This window comes from Monodon monoceros, unplaced genomic scaffold (genome assembly GCF_005190385.1).
Source record: "Monodon monoceros isolate NGI ecotype Baffin Bay Population unplaced genomic scaffold, NGI_Narwhal_1 Super_Scaffold_12, whole genome shotgun sequence".
Taxonomy (NCBI): domain Eukaryota; kingdom Metazoa; phylum Chordata; class Mammalia; order Artiodactyla; family Monodontidae; genus Monodon; species Monodon monoceros.
This window is the reverse complement of record NW_021703768.1, coordinates 117,548,635-117,568,885: the sequence shown is the minus strand read 5'-3', so window position 1 is coordinate 117,568,885 and position 20,251 is coordinate 117,548,635. Positions and strand designations below refer to the sequence as shown.

Genomic DNA, 20,251 nt, shown 5'->3' with positions numbered 1-20,251 from the left:
ATGTGCCTGGAGCCCGTGCCCCGCAACAAGAGGAGCCACTGCAATGAGAAGCCCATGCTCCACAATTAAGAGTAGCCCCGGTTCGCCGCAACTAGAGAAAGCCAGAGCCCAGCAACGAAGACCCAACGCAGCCAAAAATACATTAATTAATTTTAAAAAATGTATGAGCGTCCTTATTTATCCACTTTCTCACCAACGGTTTTCTTTTTAATTACGTTACCTCTTTTTATTTTACAATACATTTCAAAAATGCCATTAAAGTTGCCTTAACTGCTCTGTAAGACCTGGAATCAAAGAACACTGAGAATTAGAACACACAAACATCAAGCTGTAATACCTACTTGTGCTGAACGATTACTGCCAAAAGGATGTCATTTTTTAAATAAGCAGATGTGTGTCAATGCAAAATACAATACAAACTTGTTAAAACAGAACAGTAAACTTTGTTTCAACGGCTATAGAAAGGAGGTGGTTTTGTTTTTTTTCAATGCATCTGGTCTGGCAGCAAGTTACATTATGCATTTAAAGCAATACGTGCCCTGGGGCTTCCCTGGTGGCTCAGTGGTTAAGAATCCGCCTGCCAATGCAAGGGACACGGGTTCGAGCCCTGGCCCGGGAAGATCCCACATGCCACAGAACAACTAAGCCTGGGCACCACAACTACAGAACCTGAGCTCTAGAGCCCATAAGCCACAACCACTGAGCCCACGTGCCACAACTACTGAAGCCTGTGTACCTAGAGCCCATTCTCTGCAACAAGAGAAGCCACTGCAATGAGAAGCCCGCCCACCACAAGGAAGAGTAGCCCCGCTCGCTGCAACTAGAGAAAGCCTGTGCACAGCAACAACGACCCAACATAGCCAAAAATAAAAACAAACAAATAAATAAATGTATATTAAAAAAAAGCAATACATGCCCTGAAAGTTTATATTTTCAGTTGTGTGTATGAACTGAATCAGAGCCCATTTTTTTCTTTTTATTAGAGCCATACTAGTAAGAAGTGGTACCTCATTATGTTTTAGATTTGCATTTCTTTAATGACCAAGGATTTTGAGCATCTTTTCACATGCTTGTTGGCCATTTGTATAGCTTCTTTGGAGAACTGTCTATTCAAATGTTTTTTCCTAGTTATTAATTGTTGTTTGTCTTTTTGCATTTCACTAATGTATAATGACGTTGAACATCTTTTTATGCACTGTGTATATGTTCTTTGGAGAAATGGCTATTCAAGTCTTTCCCTCATTTTTTACTTGAGTTGTTTGTCTTTTTGTTGCTGAGTTGTAGGAGCTCTCTATATATCCTGGATAGTAGATCATCATCAGGTATATAATTTGCAAATATTTTCTCCCATTTTGTAGGCTGTCTTTTCATATTTTTGATAATGTCTTTTGATGCACAAAAGTTTTTAACTTTGATGAAATTCAGTTTATCATGTTTTCTTCTGTTGTGCTTGCTTTTGGTATCATATCTAAGAACTCATTGCCAGATTAAAGGCCATGAGGATTAATTTCTGTATTTTCTTCTATGAGTTGTATAGTTTTAGCTCTTAAATTTGGGAAATTGATCGATTTGAGTTAATTTTTGTATATGGTCTGAGGTAAGGGTCCAACTCCATTCATCGGTATCTGGATGTCCAGGTGTCCCAGTGCCATTAGTTAAAAAGATTAATCTTTCCTCATTGAATGTTCTTGATGTCCTTGTCAAATCAGCTGTCCATAGAAACATGAGTTTATTTCTAGACCCTTAGTGCTCTGCTCTCTCACTGATCTCTATGTTTGTTCTTATGCCAGTACCACAGTGTCTTGGTTACTATAGCTTCACAATAAGTTTTGAAATCAGGAAGTGTGAGTCCTCCAACTTTGTTCTTCTTTTATAAGATTTTTCTGACTATTCAGCATCTGTTGAAATCCGTATGAACTTTAGAAGGAGGAACAGAAGCTGAGAGTGAAGGAACGAATAAATAGGTTATGCAATGAAGGAAATCCAATATTACACTAATGCTTCAAAAGAGGCTCAGAGAAAAAGATGGTATGTCCCTTAGTTCAGTTATACCAGATGTCTCAGGGTGAAACCATCTAATCCTGAGACCACTTTTGCTTTGGAACCTGATGAGATATAGGAGAAGACTGCAAACCTGGGTGGCCTTGCCGTGGGAGACGTTTTGATCGTAAATTATAATGATGGACTGAACTAATTACTCTTATTTTTCATGTAACAGCTACACAACGAGATATAACACTGGCATTGTTGGTAAGACTACAGTATTAATATTGATAGTCAAATGTATGGGAAAATACAGGCCTCCTATGCCTACCCCACACTGATTCCTCCAGATGTTAGGCATATTCATCTTGTTACTATTGCTCTACCTGTTATATAGACGTACACCAAATGTAGATGATCAGACAGGTAGGATTCTTTTGGCTATAAGGGATCCTTGGTGAAAAACCAGAGAGTGGCTTGTGATATAATAAAGAACTTATCTGGTCTTTGTCTTCAGTTACTGGCACAAAGCTTCAAAAACCTTTGGAATTTCCGGAGCAATAGGAGTCTCTCTGTTATACTAATGAGGTGACTTCTGGCAGGGCTCCTAGATAGCTCTAGGATGGAAGAGGTTACTCACTAGAAATAAACAACCATGCAGGGACTTCCCTGGTGGTCCGGGTCGTTAAGACTCTGTGCTTCCACTGCAGGGGGCACAGTTTTGATCCCTGGCCATGGAACTAAGATCTTGCATGCCACGCAGCACGGTCAAAAAAAGAAAAACCATGCAGATTGAAGGGCTGGAGTTGAATTCAATCACATAGCCTATGATTTAATTAATCATGCCTACATAATGAAATCTCATCGAAAAATGCTGGACAATGAGGCTCAGGGAGCTTCCTGGTTGGTGAACACACTGATGTACTGGGAAGGCATACCCTCACTCCACAGGAACAGGAGCTCCTGCCACTCAGGACCCTTCCAGACCTTGCCCTACATAACTCTTCTGTTGGAAGCCATCCTGGAGTCCCTGCGCCGTGACAAAGTCATGATGCAATCAAAGGCAGGACTGCAAAGCAGCACTGTGCCAGCACGGCGGACTACATCTCTATTGATTTGTTTGGTTGTGTTAAGCTTATATATGGAAATAGCACTAGGGGGATTTGCAGCCAGGGTTAGGAAAATGAGAAAAACTACTACCCACCCCCCTACTATTATTACCACAAAATGGAAAGTACCTATTCCGGCCCCAGGAAACTGGGAACGCAATACACAATCTGGAAATATAGGGATGTTCCTATGGAAAACACCCCCAATTGAACAACTGTGGCCCTATGAAGGGCTTGTTGATGATTTTGGTTTTATCTGGGTCCACTATAAAGAAAGGTTAATACTTTGGCAATAATTGCCGGATGATAAACAGGAGTGTAGGAGGTATTGTGAGTGCTACTAGTGGAGTCAGCAACACAGGAACTGTAGGATATATTGTAAATATTTTCAAGGCACTATTCAAAACACTTGCCCATGCAGAAAGAACACGAAGATTGCACTTCTGTAATAAAGACTTACATAATAGCTTGGCTTAACGACTAGAAAATAACCTGCAACTAATGAGAACTTGGGGAAATATCTTGATAGCACATCTAGAAACTACAGACAATTCTAAGGTAATCTTTTGAGGAAATCTTGTGGTCAAGGGTTTGAGGCCTAAGGCTAGACTATATTATGATAATTATGTTTTGATTATGTAAACCAAAAATATATAAGCTTGCTGAATAACAATAAAGCATGCTACTATCTGCCTGACTCCAGAGACAGTGTCAGTCTCGTTCTTTCTCCGTCGCTGATGCTGTTCCTCCCTCAGGTACTCCTGGACTCGTTGGAGCTGGACTCCAACACTCTTCATCCGATTGTTCACTTGCATGCTTTATAATTAAAAAAAGGTAATCATAAATAGAGCACTTTCCCGAGTTCTGTGAGTCATTCTAGTGAATTACTGAACCTGAGGGTTGGTTGTGGGAACCCAGGAATCTGTAGCCAAGTCAGGCAGTACTACACGTAACCTGGGGAGCCCACTTGTGGCTGGAACCTGAAATAAGGGGTCTTACTGAGAACCTTGCATTTTAACTTGTGGGATCTGGCGCTAACTCCAAGTAGTTAGTGTCACCTACAAATTGGCGCTTGCCATCTACCTCTACAAGGATCAAATTATGAGCCGCTGCAACTGCTGACCTTCAACACCCCCTGAAAGGAGTTCAGGGTGGAGATGAGGAATGAGGCGCTATGTGCTCTAGGAAAAACTGGCAAAACAGGTCTTCAGATACATATTTTCAGGAGACAATTTTATGAGTCCAATTGTTGCATCTCCTTGTACCTAGAAAAGCACTAAAATCATCCCTCATGGTGACACCTGCTCCTGGTGACTAGCAGTAACCTTCACGAGACTAGCAGAAACCTCCTGCAAAGAAATATGTGCTTCGTTGCATGTACTCTCCCTGCACCAAAATCACATATATACTGAACTTCCCCCGCTACCTCTTTGGAGCAGCTTCTCAGAGCAATCTGAAATGCTGTCTACTGGACTATAGTCCTAATTTTACCCCAAATAAAACTTAACTCACAACTCACAGGTTGTGCTTTTTTTTTCAGTCGACGTTAGTATCAGAATTGGATTGAAATGTAGGACACCCAGTCAGTGTTAGAGAATTGGTGTCAGATACAGTAACTATAATGCTTTTTTGGGTTCTGTAAGTCATTCCAGCAAATTATGGAAGCTGCAGGAGTAGTGGGTATACCTGGGAGTGTAGATAGCTAGTCAAAGTGAGGACCCCTGAGCTTGAGACTAGCGTCTGAATTTAGGGCAGTCTTATTGCAACTGTGCTCTTACCTGTGAAGTTTGGCCAAACTCTGGGTAGTTGGTGACAGAAGTAATTTCATCCTACATGGAACATTATTCAGCCACAGAAACGAAAGAAGTACTGATACATGCTACATCATGGATGAACCTTGGAAAACAAGAAAAAAGCCAGTCACAGAAAGAACACATATTATGTGAGTCCACTTATATGAAATGTCCAGAATAGGCAAATCTATAGAGGCAGAGAGCAGATGAGTGGTTGTTTAAGGGTCAGGATAGGGTGGGGGTTAGGGAGGTTATAGTAAAGGAAAGCAAGTTTCTTTATAAAGTGATGGAAACGTTCTAAAATTAACCGTAGTAAGAGTTACACATATCTGCAAACGTACTAAAAACCATTGAATAATACACTTTAAGTGGGTGAATTGTATGGTATATGAATTATATCTCAGCAAAGCTGTCATTTTTTTAAAAGGTAGTTATCTTTTATAAATACATACTGAAATAGCTATATGTGAAATATAAGGTGTCTGGGATTTGCTTCAAAAGAATCCACTGGGGGCTTCCCTGGTGGCGCAGTCGTTGAGACTCCGCCTGCCGATGCAGGGGACGCGGGTTCATGCCCCGGTCCGGGAAGATCCCACATGCCGCAGAGCAGCTGGGCCCGTGAGCCATGGCCGCTGAGCTTGCGCGTCCGGAGCCTGTGCTGCGCGACGGGAGAGGCCACAAAAGTGAGAGGCCCCCGGAACAAAAAAAAAAAAAAAAAAAAAAAAAAAGAATCCACTGGGGTGGAAGGGGGAACAGAAGGAATAAGACCGGCCATAAGTTGATAACTGCTGAAGCTGAGTGCCTGGAAGCTCATTAAACTCTTCTCTCCACAGTTATATATGTCTGAAATTTTTCATAAGAGGAAAAAAAGAAAAATTCCATGCAACAGTCTGGCTCACTCAGAAAAGAGAGGTCACCTCCTATGGTAAGTTATTGTTTAGAGGCCCCACCCAGAGCCCTCAGATCAGGGAGATGAATTATTGAGGGGAATCTGAGAGGCACAGAAGCCATGGAGCACGGAGAGGCGATGAGCACAGGGGCTGCTTTGGGCCGGGGCAGCTCAGCCCCTTCAGTCCTCACTGACAACCCACAGACCAGGCTGGCCGTGGTGGTGGAAGTAGAGCGAAGGAGAAGATCTGGTAAGAAGCCTCCACACATTCATCTCAGAGGTAACACAGCCTGGGAGAGCCTCTTGGGAGAGGGGGAGGGCGAGGCCATCTCACATTAGGAAACTGAGGCAAACGTTGAAGGCAGGACTCAGGAGTCCTGAGAGTTCAGCTTCCCCCATGAGAGTTGATATGAAGCCCACCTGTCTCAGGCCCCGAGGAGACCTGTTGCCCCACGCTCCTCCTGGAGGGGCCCAAGAGCATCCGCCTGTGTCAGCGTGGGATTCTGGAGAGTCAGGTAGAGATGGGATGGGCTGGGATGGGGTGTGGGTAAGTCCAGGGAAGATGGGAGTGACACTGTTGACTCCAGTTCTGCTCACAGGAACAATGCATCACCTTTGACAGAGTCCTGGGTTCTGATGCTCCTCAGGTAGGGGGGTCTGGTAGGGCGATGGGAGGAGGGTCAGAGCACTCAGGACCCTTGATCCTGGAGTGCTGAGTGCTTCCCAAGCTCTCTGGTCAGGGCAGGCTGGGCAGGCACCTGAGTCGGAGATGTGCCTCTGTCTCCCTGCAGGAAGCGGAGCAGGAGTTGCTAACAAGAGTCCAGTACATGCTGGGCTCGGTGGGCCGAGGGTACAGTGTGGCCCTGCTGCTTCGGGGTCGAGAAACAGAGGCACCCCGGCTTGTGCCTCAGGTGAGTCCCAGAGGATGCACCACTCATAGTTGTTATGAGACTCAAGTGTTGGCTCCTCAAGGAGACCTTCGAGAACTTTCCCCTCCCCACCCTAGCTGGACTAGGTGCCCCTCCTTGGGGTTCCTATAGCACCCTGTGGTCCATACAGGATGTCTTTCCAGCATCAATCACGAAGCTATTGAGAGGTCAGGGAAGGTGGGAGGCTGGGGTCCATGAGGTGAGGGTCAAGGAGGGGTGGTGTGCAAAGATCAAATACTCAGGGAAGTCTACTTTTCACTGTTCTTAGTAATACTAATAATGATAATAAACATTTTGTTTTTAGGCTTCAGCAAAGTGCCCCCAAACTAAAATAGTTGCCTCAAAACCTTGTCATGAGCCCCTACCCTAGCAAACAGGAGGTCCCACTGAAAATGTCTGCTCACCTGTCTGGCTCGCTGTGAACCACAAGGCCGGGGGCTATTTTTGTCCTGGCCACCAAGTCCATAGCACCTAGCACAGGGCCAGGCATAGAAATAATTTCCTTGCCCCCAGGAAATGTTGAAAAACAGGTTAACCCTTTCTCAGTCCTCACTCACCCTTCTCTTTAGCTGCTGCAGATGCTGTTTGAAGAAGCTCTGCCCCTCAGGGGCTCTGATGCCGTGCTTAGTACACTTAGCCTGGTGCAGGTGAGGCCCTGGGGGGAGGGGAGACCCGGGGAGCCAAGGCCATGTTGATGCTGCAAAAGAGCCCAAGGCTCAGGGACTGCCTGAAGAGTTTGGATCTCTTGCCCGTCCAAACACCTACAGCTAGTCTCTCATTGGTTCCCCCTCTTCCCGTTCATCCTCCGCACCACTGTCGGCTTGCCTTGCTGGGGTCTCCTTTTTCCTGCCTGAGATGGCTGAATTTTGGTGCCCTGCTTGGTTCACAGGGCCCCAGCGGGAGGATCACATGAGCCAAAGGCTGGGGAAAGGTTCGGTTTGTTAACAGATGTTGTGCTTGTGTGATCGCAGCTCAGCACCAGTGGGAGGAGTCGGGACCTGCTTGCTCCAGGGTCAGAGAACCTGTCAGCGCTGGATGTGTCCCCTCTGGGCTTGTGAGTGTCCAGAGCCCAACGGGGTCTGAGGGAGCTTGTCTTAAGTCAGGGCTGACACCCCAAACCAAGCCGTTGGAGGCTTCTCCCCACTGCCACTCCAGGGAAGGGAAGTTATGAACTTGGGGTCATGCTTACAGGTTTTGCGTTTGCCCCCAGGACTCCCTCTCACCGTCTTCCCTTCATCCCATATCTCCATAACCTCTCGCTCTTCTCACCACCCCATCCACTTACACCTCTTCAACTCAGTCATTACCATCCCGGGTGATCTGAGCATCTCACCGAGCAGAACTTCAGTTTCTCCATCTATAAAATGGGAGCAATCCCAACTATCCTGTTTCCCTCACTGGGCAGATGATAGGAGAAAAAATAAGATCATGAAGATGAGAGGCTTTTAGGGGATATATTGAGCTTGGAGTCTTGGGGATGATTCTTATAGGCTCTTGGGCCCCCATGGGCTCCCCATGCAGAGATTCTGGGGGGCTGGACAGAACCCTTGTGCTTAGGAGCTGAGATCAGCCTTCCCTTCCTCCAGGGTGGTAGAAAATGCCAGTGAAGTGGAGGTGTCTGACTCAAGAGCTGGCTCAGAGCTGTACTTGCAGGCTGCAGGTGGTGAAGACAGGTGAGGACAGGCGGGTGCCTTCACCCACCCCCACCCCCTAGCCATTTGGCCTGATCCTTTGATCTCCTCCACAGTGCCTGCTCTCTGCTCACTGTCACCATGTCCTGCCCATGGCCTGACCCTCCTGAGGGGCCTGGGACCCAGGGCATGTGGCGAGGAGCCTTGCGGATCCTGCAGCTTCCAGGAGCCCTGTAAGTTTGATGGAGCCTTTTAACAGCTTTGGGGAAGGCTTGGGTAGGTGGCTGAAATATGGATGTAGAGGCCCAGGGCAGCATCAGAGTCTCCTCCTTTCCTCATCTCTGACATGCTGAAGGATTTGCTCCCTTTAGTATTTCTTGTAAGGCAGGTCTACTAGCAATGAACTCCCTCAATTTTTGTTTATCTGGGCATACCTTACTTTCTCTTACATTTCTGAAGGATAGTCTTGCCAGATACAGAAATCTTAGTTGACAGGTTTGGTTTTTTGTTTTTTTTTTTCTTTCAACACTTTAACTGTGTTATCCCACTGCCTTCTGGCCTCCATAGTTTCTGATGAAAAATTGGTTTTTAATCTTACTGAAGATCCCTTGTGCATAATAAGCTGCTTCTCTCTTGTTTTCAAGATTCTTTCTTTGACTTTGGATTTTGACAGTTTGATTATAATCTGTCCTGGTGTAGATCTCTTTGAGTATACCCTCCTTGGAATTTGTTGAGCTTCTTGGATGTGTAGATTCATGCCTTTCATAAGTTTGGGGGACTTTTTGAGCATTATTTCTTCAAATATTCTTTCTGTCCTTTTCTCTTTCTCTTCTCCCTCTGGGGCTCCCATTATGCATATGTTTGTACACTTGATGGCAGCCCACAGGTCTCTTAGGCTCATTTTCCTTCATTCTTTTTTCTTTCTGCTCCTCAGACTGGATAATTTTATTTGACCTATCTTCAGGTTTGTTGAGATTCTTGTGCCTGCTCAAATCTACCCTCTAGTGAATTTTTAATTTCAGTTATTGTACTTTTCAGCTCCCATATTTCTACTTGGTTCCTTTTTATAATTTCTATTGTTCTATTGACAGTCACTGAGACATCATTTTCTTTTTTTTTTTTTTTATCTTTATTCCCCTTCTCCCACCACAAAATTTTTAGGAAAATTCCCAAGATAGCAGTGAAGCTAGAAGTTGGGTGGGAAAGAGGGAACTGGGAGTTGACAGAGGAGCCAGCCTTGGTGAGACATCATTTTCTTGATTTAGTTTTCTGAAAACATCTAAGACAGTTGATTTAAAGTCTTTGTCTACTGAATCCAGCGTCTGGTTTCCTCAGGGACAGTTTTTATTAATTTCTTTTTCTTTTTTCCTGTGAGTGAGGCATACTTTCTTTTTTTTTAATTAAAAAAAATTTATTTATCTATCTGGCTGTGCCAGGTCTTAGTTGAGGCATGTGGGATCTAGTTCCCTGACCAGGGATCGAACCAAGGCCCCCTGCATTGAGAGTGCAGAGTCTTAGCCACTGGACCACCAGGGAAGTCCTGAGCCATACTTTCTTATTTGCATGCCTAATAATTTTTTGTTGGAAACTGGTCAATTTGAGTATTTTTTGTAAAGACTATATTCTTTATTGTGTTGGTCTCTTAAGTCTCCATTCTTTTTCCTTAGTGCTCTGACACTCTGGATATGATAATCTGGTAACTCTGAAAGCTGGATTCTCCCTCCTCTCCAGGGTTTGCCTTGTTGCTTGTTGCGAGCATCAGCCATCCATTTGCTTACTTTTCCAAACAATTTTTGCAAAGACTGTATTCCTTGCAGTCACTGAAGTCTTCATTCTATTATCTCAGTGATTAGCCAATGACCTGACATAGAATTCCGAGAAAAAGGAGGAGGAGGACAGGTAGGGGAAAGGGAATGAGGAGAGAGGAAGGAGAAGAAGGAGGAGGCAGGGAGGAGGAAAAGGGAAAAAAAGGGAGAAAGGAAGAAAAAAATTCTCCAGGTTTCTACAGACTGGCTCTGTGTTGGGTCACTCCTTAAATGCTTAGCAAGACCATTTACAGCTCTGCCTTAGCCTCACCTGATGCTTGCACTGAGCCCTAATTCAGACAGAGGTGAAAGCCTTTGGTCTTCTCAGGTCTCTTCTGACCACACATACTGCCCTGGACATATGTGTGGCTTTCTAGGTACCCTAGTACACATGGGAACTTTTCAAAATCCTTATTCCTCCAAAATTTCACTCCCCACCTTTTCTCCCTGTCTTTCCATGTGTCTATTGTTTGCCCCAACTGTTATTTTTGCTTGTTTTTTCATCTCTCAATGCTTTGGGGGACTGTCCTCTGGCATAGCTCCTCTGTTCCAAGAGAATTCCAAGATAAGTGAGACAAAGGGAGGCAGCTTTTGTCAGTCCTTTGTGGGAAACCCCAGACAATCAAAACAGACAAACACAGTTCCCTGGGAACAAGATCTACTCTGCTCCTTTCAGAACCAGGTACCCCCACCAGAAATGTGGGCTGTGCTGGGGAGAAGGTTGGGGCTAGGGTAAGTTAAAAACACCACAAAGATCTCTTACCATATTTAAGCTGCCTTTCTCCTGGTTAAACATTCACTTGATTGCTGTCAACCTTTGACTATCTCCCAGAGTTCCAGTAAGGTTGATTCTGACCATTTTTTTTTGCCAGATGTTTCTGGGAAGGGACAGACTCCCAGAGTTCCCTACTCTGCCATTTTTGTTGATGTCACCTTGCTTTGCCATTTTACAATTGGGCTGTATTTTTATTATTGAGGTGTAGGAGCTCTTTATATATTCTGGATACAAGTCTCTTGTCAGATATAAAATTAAATTGTTTTTACTATGAGAATGTATTATTTGTGTAATTTTAAAAGTAATCAAATATAAAATAAAATAAAGATCTATACAAGGTTGCAAATCTGTCTGGTGGTACACAAAAGTGACTGGAAACAGTCAAACTTTCCATCAGAGTGTGATTTGGGCCAGTTTCTTTCTGCATCTACCGGTGGACATCTCTTTTCTTCCTCCATCCCTCCCTCTGGCAGAGACTGTCCCTTGCTGCAGCTGTTGGCTGGTAAGGTTGTTGGTGAGGAGGTGGAGGGCTCTCTGCCCTGGATTGTCTCATGTCTCCTGGAAGGAAACAACTACAGTGGCCTTCTTCTTCGCCTGGACCCTCAAGGTGGCCTGGGGGAGGACGTGGGTTTCTTTGGGAAGCTCTAGGATCTGGCCTTAGGCCTGGCCCCCCTCTCACCCAACCAGCGGCAGCCCCAACCCTAGCGAGCCGAGAGAGAGCCTGAGCCTCTGGGATGGCCAGGATTCAGAAAGGTCCCAGAATTGCCAGGCTCTCACCGTCTGGAAAGGTAAGGCCAATAGTAAAAGCAACCCCTCACCCTTTCAGAGGGCTTCAACAGTTTACCAAGCATTTTTACACTGACTAAAACCTTTGATTCTTACCACAATGCCATGAGGCAGGTCGAATCTACGGGCGAGGGAAGGGAGGCAGGTTTAATTTATAGACGAGGAAAGGGAGGATCAGAGAAGGGAAGGTACTTTCCTATTTTCACACACTCATTAAAGATCAGGCCTCTGTGAAATGATATGTCAGAAATTTGGGGGAGGTCAAGTGGAGGGTATAGATCAAACAAGAATGACCATGAGTTGATATTTGTTGAAGCTGATAAGGTGATAAGTAGATGAAATTCCTAGACTTTGTATATGTTTGAAGTTTTCCACTAATAAAAGAGTAAAAAAAAAAGTCTGTGGGGCTTCCCTGGTGGCACAGTGGTTAAGAATCCGCCTGCCAATGCAGGAGACATGGGTTCAAGCCCTGGTCCGGGAAGATCCCACATGCTGCGGAGCAAGTAAGCCCGTGCGCCACAACTACTGAGCCTGCGCTCTAGAGCCCGTGAGCCACAGCTACCGAAGCCCACACGCCCAGAGCCTGTGCTCCGCAACAAGAGAAACCACTGCAATGAGAAGCCCGCACACCACAGCAAAGAGTAGCCCCGGCTCGCCGCGACTAGAGAAAGACCACATGCAGCAACAAAGGCCCAACGTAGCCAAAAAAAAAAAAAGAAAAGTAAAAGTCTGGCCCTCTGTCTTCAGAAGCAACAAACACATTCATTTGGCCAACATATTCCCAGACCACAGCCTACATCAGGCCCTGTGGAATGAGGAAGATAAGTCGGGGCACTTCACACTCTCAAGGACAAAGCAGGGAGGGAAGGAAGGGTGTTTACGTATAGGCCAGTTTGGGATCGTGACTAAGGGCACAGGCTTTAGTGTCAGACAGAACTGGGCTTGAGTTTCAGTTCTGCCACTCACCAGGAAGTTGCTTGACCTCCCTGAGGTTCAGTTGCCTCATCTGGAAAATGTGGAGGGAGACAGGGTAAATTAGGGTTGCTGCCTCACTGGAGTATTGTGTAGCTAAAAAGAGACAATCCATGAAAAGCCTTAGCACAGTACCGTCGAACACATGGAAAATGCCGGACAGGTGTTAGCTATTTTTTTTTTAAATTAATTAACTAATTTTTGGCTGAGTTGGGTCTTTGTTGCTGCACGCGGGCTTTCTGTAGTTGCGGCGAGCAGGGGCTACTCTTCGTTGCGGTGTGCAGGCTTCTTATTGAGGTGGCTTCTCTTGTTGCGGAGCACAGGCTCTAGGCATGTGGGCTTCAGTAGTTGTGGCTCACAGGCTCCAGAGCGCAGGCTCAGTAGTTGTGGCACGCGGGCTTAGTTGCTCCGCGGCATGTGGGATCTTCCCGGACTAGGGCTTGAACCCGTGTCTCCTGCATTGGCAGGCGGATTCCCAACCAATGTGCGACCAGGGAAGCCCAGGTGTTAGCTATTTTTATGAATAGTACTGTTAATAGAAATTAAAAGTTTTACAGGCAGTGTGCTTTGGAGTTCAGAGGAAGGAGGGATTCACTCTGTGTCTCCCCTTCCTAGGCAGCTCCCTGAGCTTGCTCCAGGCTGCTCTTTTGGGGGCCGCAGAAAGGAGGATGAAGGTGAGACAGGTGAGGCCCACCCTCTGGGATGCAGTAGAAGAGGCCCGGGCCCGGCGGGCTGGCCTGAAGAGCCTGCGTTCAGGCCTCCTTGGGGACGCCCTGACAGATAGTGGGCTCGGCCAGCTGGGCAAGGCACTGCGGGAGTTGCAGGTGAGCAAGGTGAGGTCTGTGGGTGCCTGGGCCAGCAATGGCCAGAGCCCACCCAGAATCCCCTCTCCACAGGTGGTAAAAGCCTGGAGCCAGCGCTCTGGAAGCTGGATGCTCAAAACAGTCAAAACTGAGGCTATGGGGCTCCCAGAACCACAGGTACGTCTTCCCATCCAAACTCTTGGGAGGCCTATTGATGCCTGCCTCCTTTTTCTCTGTTTACAGAGCACTGTGAGGGGGCTCTCCCTTCCTTCATTAATGTATTGATTCCCGAACATTTATTGACCACTATGTGCCTTTTTATAATCCTCTGGAAAGAAACAATTAACACCATGATCAGTGCTCTGAAGAGCTTATCCAAAGGGCTCTATGTGGGTATCTAAGTTAGTCTTGGCGAGAGAGGGAAGGAAGACTTCATGCAGGAAGTTGAAACCTGAAGGAGATGGCTAGCAAAGATGAATGAAGAACATTCCAGGCAGAAAAAATAACAGGAGAAGTGTCAGAGGTAAGCGAGTCCTTGATCTCTTTGGGAGACTGCAAGCAGCTCAATTTGCTGGAGGATAGAGTTTGAGGAAGAAAGTCCAGAGGGAAGGATTGAAGACTGAAGTAGGGGCCTGGTCATGCAGGTCTTTGTAAATCAATTGAGATGTTTGCAGTTTGTCTGGAAGGTCAAGGGGAAGCCACAGTTTATTTTAAACAGGGAAGACAACATTGCTCCCAGCATTGCTTCAGCAAACTGAAGCTCCGAGAAGTGATGTGAGTATCCCAGGGTCACTAGGATAATCAAAGGCAGCAGAGGTGCAAAGACATCCAAGTCCTTAGACTCAGTACGGCACTCTTTCATCCCCTTAGGATGCATGTCCTCCCTTATGCAGAAGGGGCGCTGTCTTCCATGATTTGTCACAGGGTGGCTGGAAGGTCGCCCCTGTCCAGCTTCTCCTGGTGCTTTCATTTTCTTAATTACTTATAACTTGTTTTTACAGCCCTGGGCCTCGGGAATTAGGCCTGTAAACTCCAAGTTATTGAACAGGGCTGGCCACTGCTAAGTGCTTTGGGTGCCTTATCTCATTTCATGCTCTCTACAACTTTTATCAGCTCCATTTTATGGATGAGAAAATGGAGACTCAGAAGACTATCCACCTGCCTGAGGTCAAACAGCTAAGAAAAGGAGGGGCTGGGACCCTGATCTGATTTCAAAACCAACACTGTCCTGGGAGAAAAGGTAATAGAATTCTCATTCGTAATATATTCTCAGCAGGTCACAGATTCAACAGCAAGCCCCAGCCCAGGCCTCCAGGAAGAGCCTCAAGGTGAGGCTGGTGCTTGGGGTGGAGCTGGAGGTCTTCTCCACCTTTGGTGTGCTTAACTGCATTTTCCTCCAGTGGCAGGAAGAACAGCATCTATAGGACCTGATCTCCACCAAATGCACCCTCTCAGGGACTCTGAGGAACAGGTAACACCTCATGTACCCCAGAACAACTGGAAGCTGTTGGGGAGTAGAGTCGCAGAGTCCTGATAATATGTGTCCTGCTAACCTTGCCCTAACATCAGGGAGAAATATGGAGCTTTAGGCAAATAAAGGGCCTGAAGGGTTACTGTATCCCTCAAGGAGGGGCATGGGAAGGGGCTGTTTTCCTACTGGGTTGGTTTAGGGGCATGGGGTCCCTAGGGCCTCCATGGCACCTACTGGCAGAATCAATACATCTCCTCTTCCCTCACGGCCTCTGAGTCTCTGTCCAGGCCACAGGCTCTTTCAGGCCAGCTAGTCTCCTGGATGTAATTCTAGGAGCTGCCCTGGTAATGGCGGTCTGTTGGAAAAGTTGGGCCCTGTGTCCCAAGGCTGTGTACACCCATGGGCTTCTGGCTGAGCCTAGAATGATGCCACCTAGGCCCAGCAGGCCCCGGATGTGGCCCTGCAGTTCTTCCTGGCTCAGGCCCAGAGGCAGAGACTGCGAGAACAGCACCAAATTTGGATCCAAGAGGAACTGAAGCATTTGCAACAGGAGGAAGAAGTGGTGGCAGGGGTCCACGTCAAAGGCCTGGTGGCTGAAGAGGTGAGGAAGGTCAAGTAGGGGACTTGAGGCTCCTACTTTTTTTTTTTTTTTTTTTTTTTTTGCTGAGTCAGGTCTTAGTTGTGGCACAGGGGATCTTCGTTGAGGCATGTGGGATCTTTCGTTGTGGCACTTGGGCTTCTCTCTAGTTGTGGTGTGTGAGTTTTTCTCTTCTCTATTTGTGGCGTGGGGGCTCCAGGGCGCATGGGCTCTGTAGTTTGCGGCACGCAGGCTCTCTAGTTGAGGCACATGAGCTCAGTAGTTGTGGCACGTGGGCTTAATTGTGCCGCAGCATGTAGGATCTTAGTTCCCAGACCAGGGATCAAACCTGCATCCCCTGCATTGCAAGGCGGATTCTTTACCACTGGACCAGCAGGGAAGTCCCTTGAGGCTCCTTTTAACCTGGCCAGGTACTGTGCTGGGATCTAGCATCAATCACAACAGACTGGACCACAACCTCTCTCATGGCCCTCACAGCTTTGTGGGGGATAGACGATGCAATTCTCAGTGCTAAGTGCTGTAAATGAGGGAGCTAGTGACTTGTGGGAACAAACAGGTGTACCTGGCCCAGGCTGGAGTGGAGCAGAGAAGATGACATCTAACCTGAGACTTTAAGGACAAACAAATTAGCCAGAGAAATTCACTAGACTCAGATCCACAGGGCAGTTTGTGCTCATCACATGGAGGCACTAAGTAAACAGATCTTGTTTAAACAAGAAACAAAACTTGTGTGCACAGAAGTCGGATCAGGGGAAGGTGGGAGACATGCTCTTAGGAGAGAATCCTGTATGAGCAAAAGTCCAAACGGAAGCAATGGCAAAGTAGGTTCTGGGTGTTGCAAACTGTCCATCTGGCTGGAGCCTGGCAGGTGCATGGTCAGAGTCAAGGATAAAGAGACCGTGTGCCACGCCTCTGGATTTGGACTTTACCCCAAGGATGACGGTGAACTATTGAAATGCATGTGTCATCTCAGTTCTGTCCCTCACTAGCCATGTGAATTTGGTCAAGTTAGGTCACTTCTCTGACCCACTGTTTCCAAATCTGTAAAATAGCAATTACCTCAAAGGTTATCATTAAACGAAATAATAATATAAAGTAAGTAGAGCAGAGCCTGGCACACAGGTTGCGCTCAACAAACGGTACGTATTATCACTGAAGGTTTCCGAGGAGAGGCAGAGATGGCACCGGGAGTGGACAGGGCTGAGACTCCAGCTGGAGGCCCTTCAGGCAGAACGGGACACTGCAGAGCAGGACCTGACAGCCCTCTATGACCTGCACGTGCAGGCTGCCCGGGCTTGGACGTGCCACGTGCTGCAGGTCAGTGAGGACAGAGGGCAGGCCTTGAATTGGTTCCAAGGCTGGCTGACTGATGGGGATCTCTGAATCTGTGCACAGGTATTCCGAGCCTGGCGGGGGCTGTGGGAGGAACAGGCCATGGCCACAGAGCATCACTATCGCAGCCTGCTGGCTGGCATCCTGCAAGACACCATCAACCTGGCCACGCAGAACCAGGAGCTCCAAGCCCAGAGCCAGCGACTTCAGCAGACTAGGCTGGGCGCAGGCATGCTGGATCCCCGCCCTGAGGAGAAATGTGGGGATCAGGAATCCTTCAGGGGCAGTCTCCTCTCTCCTCATTCGTAAAGGTCCTAGAAGGGAGAGCAGTTGGGACACAACAGCCAAGCTAACCTTCATTATGGATAATTAATAACACCACTAACTAGGTCTCATTGTGCCAGTACCTGCTGAGCACACTAACATCCCTTATTTGATTTGGTCATTTCCAGTCCCCTTTATAGTAGTAGGTATCATCTGACACCGCACCCCCCCCCCCCATTTCAGAGATAAGCCAACTAAAGCTAAGAGAGGTTAAGTAATTGTTCAAGGACAGTCAGCCAATAGGTGACAGAGCCAGAATTAAAACTCAAGCCTGCTTGGCTATAGCTCTACACTGCCAGAAATAGTAGTTCACAAGTTGCAGTGTGCATCAGAATCACCTAGGAAGCTTACTGAAAAGAAAAAAAAAAAATAAAGAAAAAAAATTCCCAAACCTCACTCCCTAAGATTCTACTTCAGCAGGACTGGGATTTCTCTTTTTTTTTTTTTTTCCCACAAGCTTACCAGGTATTCTACCACGGGAGCAGGGCCTGACATTCCTCTGGTCATGAGAAGAGACGACAGGCTGGAATATCAGTGAGGGATCCAGAGGAGATGAGAAACGAGACCACCTTGAGTCCTAAGAGCTCTCTAGCCTACAGTCTACAGTTTGCCTTGCTGGGCCCAACACTTTCTATTCCCAAGACTCCTTCCAAATTCTCCAGGGCCCAAGTTTTATGCTTCAGAGAAACTTCCAAAGCTCCGTGACAGAAAATAGTCTCGGCTCCATGGAATTCTCAAAGGAAACAATGCTGTTAGCAACAGCTGGGAGAAAACAGCCTCTTCTCTTAGTCAATAAGTCACCCCAGGATTAAGATACTCAGGGCACCAGAGGAATGAAATTATGTTTGAGAGGAGCTATGCAACACAGAAGACACAGGACAATTATGGCCAACTGTAGGAACCACCTATACCCCAGAGCACTTTATTAAGACCTTATTGCTAATACAGACACTGATTGAGCTATACAAGTTTCCCTGTGCCTGGTCCCAGGTCACTCTGTGTAGAGTTTCCCTAGGCTGTTGGGAGCCGGGACACTGCTAGGAAAGGGCAGGACTCAGAGTGGGAAAGATGGTACCTCCTAGAAGCTATAGAGGGGGCAGTGGGCTATGAGAGAGCCCTTAAGAGTGAGCAGAGAGGTCAGGAGTGTAGGCTTAAGCCAGGGCCCAGGGACAACATCCCTGAGATGAGTCAAACCCCAGTCCTCTCTGAGGTTTCCAGAACAAAGGCGGGATAAGGAGAGAGCGGGGGCATTATTTCCAGGTGCTGCTGTAGCTAGGGGAGCATGGCAGAGGCCTGGGTGATGGGCGTATAATCTGCAGCAACTGGGCTTTCCTACATGACAGTGGGGGGGGGGTGAGCATGTTATGGGGGAGTCATGCACCATGGCTGGGCTGGAGCAGCCAGCACCAGGCCTGGGGGCAGTGGGTCTGCTGGGGTGACCACAGTAGGCAAGGAAAGCCAACTGCTGCCCACACCCCACTTTAAGAAACTGCATTCATGCAGGTTGAGGCAGGGCACCTCCTCCCATCAGGCACGGTATCATTTCTCAGGCCCATGAACTGATGCTCCCCTAATTCCTTAGTCAGAAAGAACTTCTGGGGGTGTAAGAGTTTCCTTAACCAAACCCAGGCTTCAAGTCTCCCAGGCTCAACCCTCCATCCACCTACCTCCAGGAACTGACATGGCTGCTCGCACTTCCCCAGCTTTTCTCGCAAGGCACTTGTTATAGGGCTGCTGAGGGGAGGGGTCAGCACTGGGAGGTGGCTCCGATGGTGGCGCCCAATCTACAGGTCAGGAATCAGGGTGGAGGTGGTGAGGGGCTAGCGACTGCCATAGTACAGGCGCACAGCCAGGCCAATGAGCAGCGTGGCCAGGAAGAAGGCAGCTGTGAGCTGAAGCTGCAGCAGGGCTGCTGAGAGCACAGCGGTGACCACTAGCGAGCAGGACACAACGAAGAGGCGTGTGATGCTGCTGCCGTGCTTCATGACAGCTGACATGAGCAGCCCATTTAGTGCCTGGCTCAGCACTACAAGTGCTGCCCATCCTGAGAAACCCTCCAGGAGGCCTGGGCCGGGGCCGCCACCTGCATGCAGACCTAGGTTCAGGAGCACACCAAAAGTGTAGAGGAAGAGGTTCTGAAGTGCCAGGGGCAGCCGCTGTCGCTTCATGAGCAGCTCTGTGTACACGGAAGACAAGCCTGAGATGAGGCAGTACAGGATGAGAAGCAGCAGTCCCAGTGGACTGATATGCAGGGGCATGGGGCCTGCAGCAGCTGCAGAAGGGGGCCCAGGAAGGGTGTTCCCAGGGTCCTGCAGGCCACCAGCTGCATAGCAGGCTCCTGCTGCCATGAGCAGCAGCAGTGCTAAGCCCTGGCGTGCAGAGAGGCGGTGTCGGAGGCAGAGGCAGTAGAACAGGGCTGTGCTTCCAATCTTGAGATTGCTCAGCACCTGGTAGGTGCTGGGGTCCATGTAACGTTGAAGGTAGATCACCAGGTTGTTGCTGGCGCCGTAGAGCAGGGCTGATAGTGCGAACGGGGCGGCCTGGCGCCAGGGTGGGGTCTGCTGGGGCCACGCTTGCCAGCCCACCAGGAGGGAGAAGGCGCACAGCAGCAGCTTGGTCAGTTCAGTCAGCAATACAGCCGAAGACGGTCGGAAGGACACACGGCCATCCACGTGGCACAGTGCCAGCAATGGGGCATGGGCTCCGTACATGGCAGTGGACAGGAGTAGCATCAGGGTCCAGCGGGCCTGCCTGGGATGGCCCAGGCCTGGCACACCCCCGTCCTCTACACTCATGCCCAAACTAGACCCTGGGTGGCCTGTGTAGCTAGCAAGGGGGGTCAGTGGGGATTGTGACACGTTCGGGGAAAATCAAGTTATGGAGCTGGCTCCGAGGGGAGAGGAGCCTTGGTACATCGCCAGAGAGAATACTGAGAATCAAGAGTCAGCTGCAAACTCCACAGTAAGGGCTAGAAGAGGAAGGGGCTGGTAGTTCTAGAAGCCACTGTCTTGGGGCCAATGCCATGGGGTTTTGGAGGCGAGGAGTCCAGGG

The 20,251-nt window shown here is 47.9% G+C and overlaps 2 protein-coding genes and 1 non-coding gene across 4 annotated transcripts; 1 reads left to right on the top strand and 2 right to left on the bottom strand.

Moving 5' to 3' along the window:
- Positions 1-1,099: 1,099 nt before the first annotated feature.
- On the bottom strand, positions 1,100-20,216 carry SLC35A4 (solute carrier family 35 member A4). Of its 2 annotated transcripts, none has more exons than XM_029217670.1 (3): positions 18,868-20,216; positions 4,871-4,988; positions 1,100-1,938 (listed from the first exon to the last, which is right to left on the bottom strand). In XM_029217670.1, the coding sequence occupies exon 1, from the start codon at positions 19,993-19,995 to the stop codon at positions 19,021-19,023; it is 975 nt and encodes a 324-aa protein (XP_029073503.1). In that variant the 5' UTR covers positions 19,996-20,216; the 3' UTR covers positions 1,100-1,938; positions 4,871-4,988; positions 18,868-19,020. The 2 variants fall into 2 exon arrangements, with proteins under 2 accessions (XP_029073503.1, XP_029073504.1); XM_029217671.1 differs by lacking the exon at positions 1,100-1,938 and adding an exon at positions 3,463-3,908.
- On the top strand, positions 5,638-18,877 carry LOC114892133. The gene is made up of 11 exons (XM_029216817.1): positions 5,638-7,350; positions 7,675-7,757; positions 8,290-8,376; positions 8,451-8,567; positions 11,388-11,538; positions 13,212-13,652; positions 14,752-14,803; positions 14,876-14,946; positions 15,383-15,547; positions 16,703-16,861; positions 16,940-18,877. The coding sequence occupies exons 1-11, from the start codon at positions 7,282-7,284 to the stop codon at positions 17,183-17,185; spliced, it is 1,641 nt and encodes a 546-aa protein (XP_029072650.1). The 5' UTR covers positions 5,638-7,281; the 3' UTR covers positions 17,186-18,877.
- On the bottom strand, positions 9,798-9,870 carry TRNAE-CUC. The gene has a single exon. It is a non-coding gene; the product is annotated as a tRNA-Glu (tRNA).
- Positions 20,217-20,251: the final 35 nt, after the last annotated feature.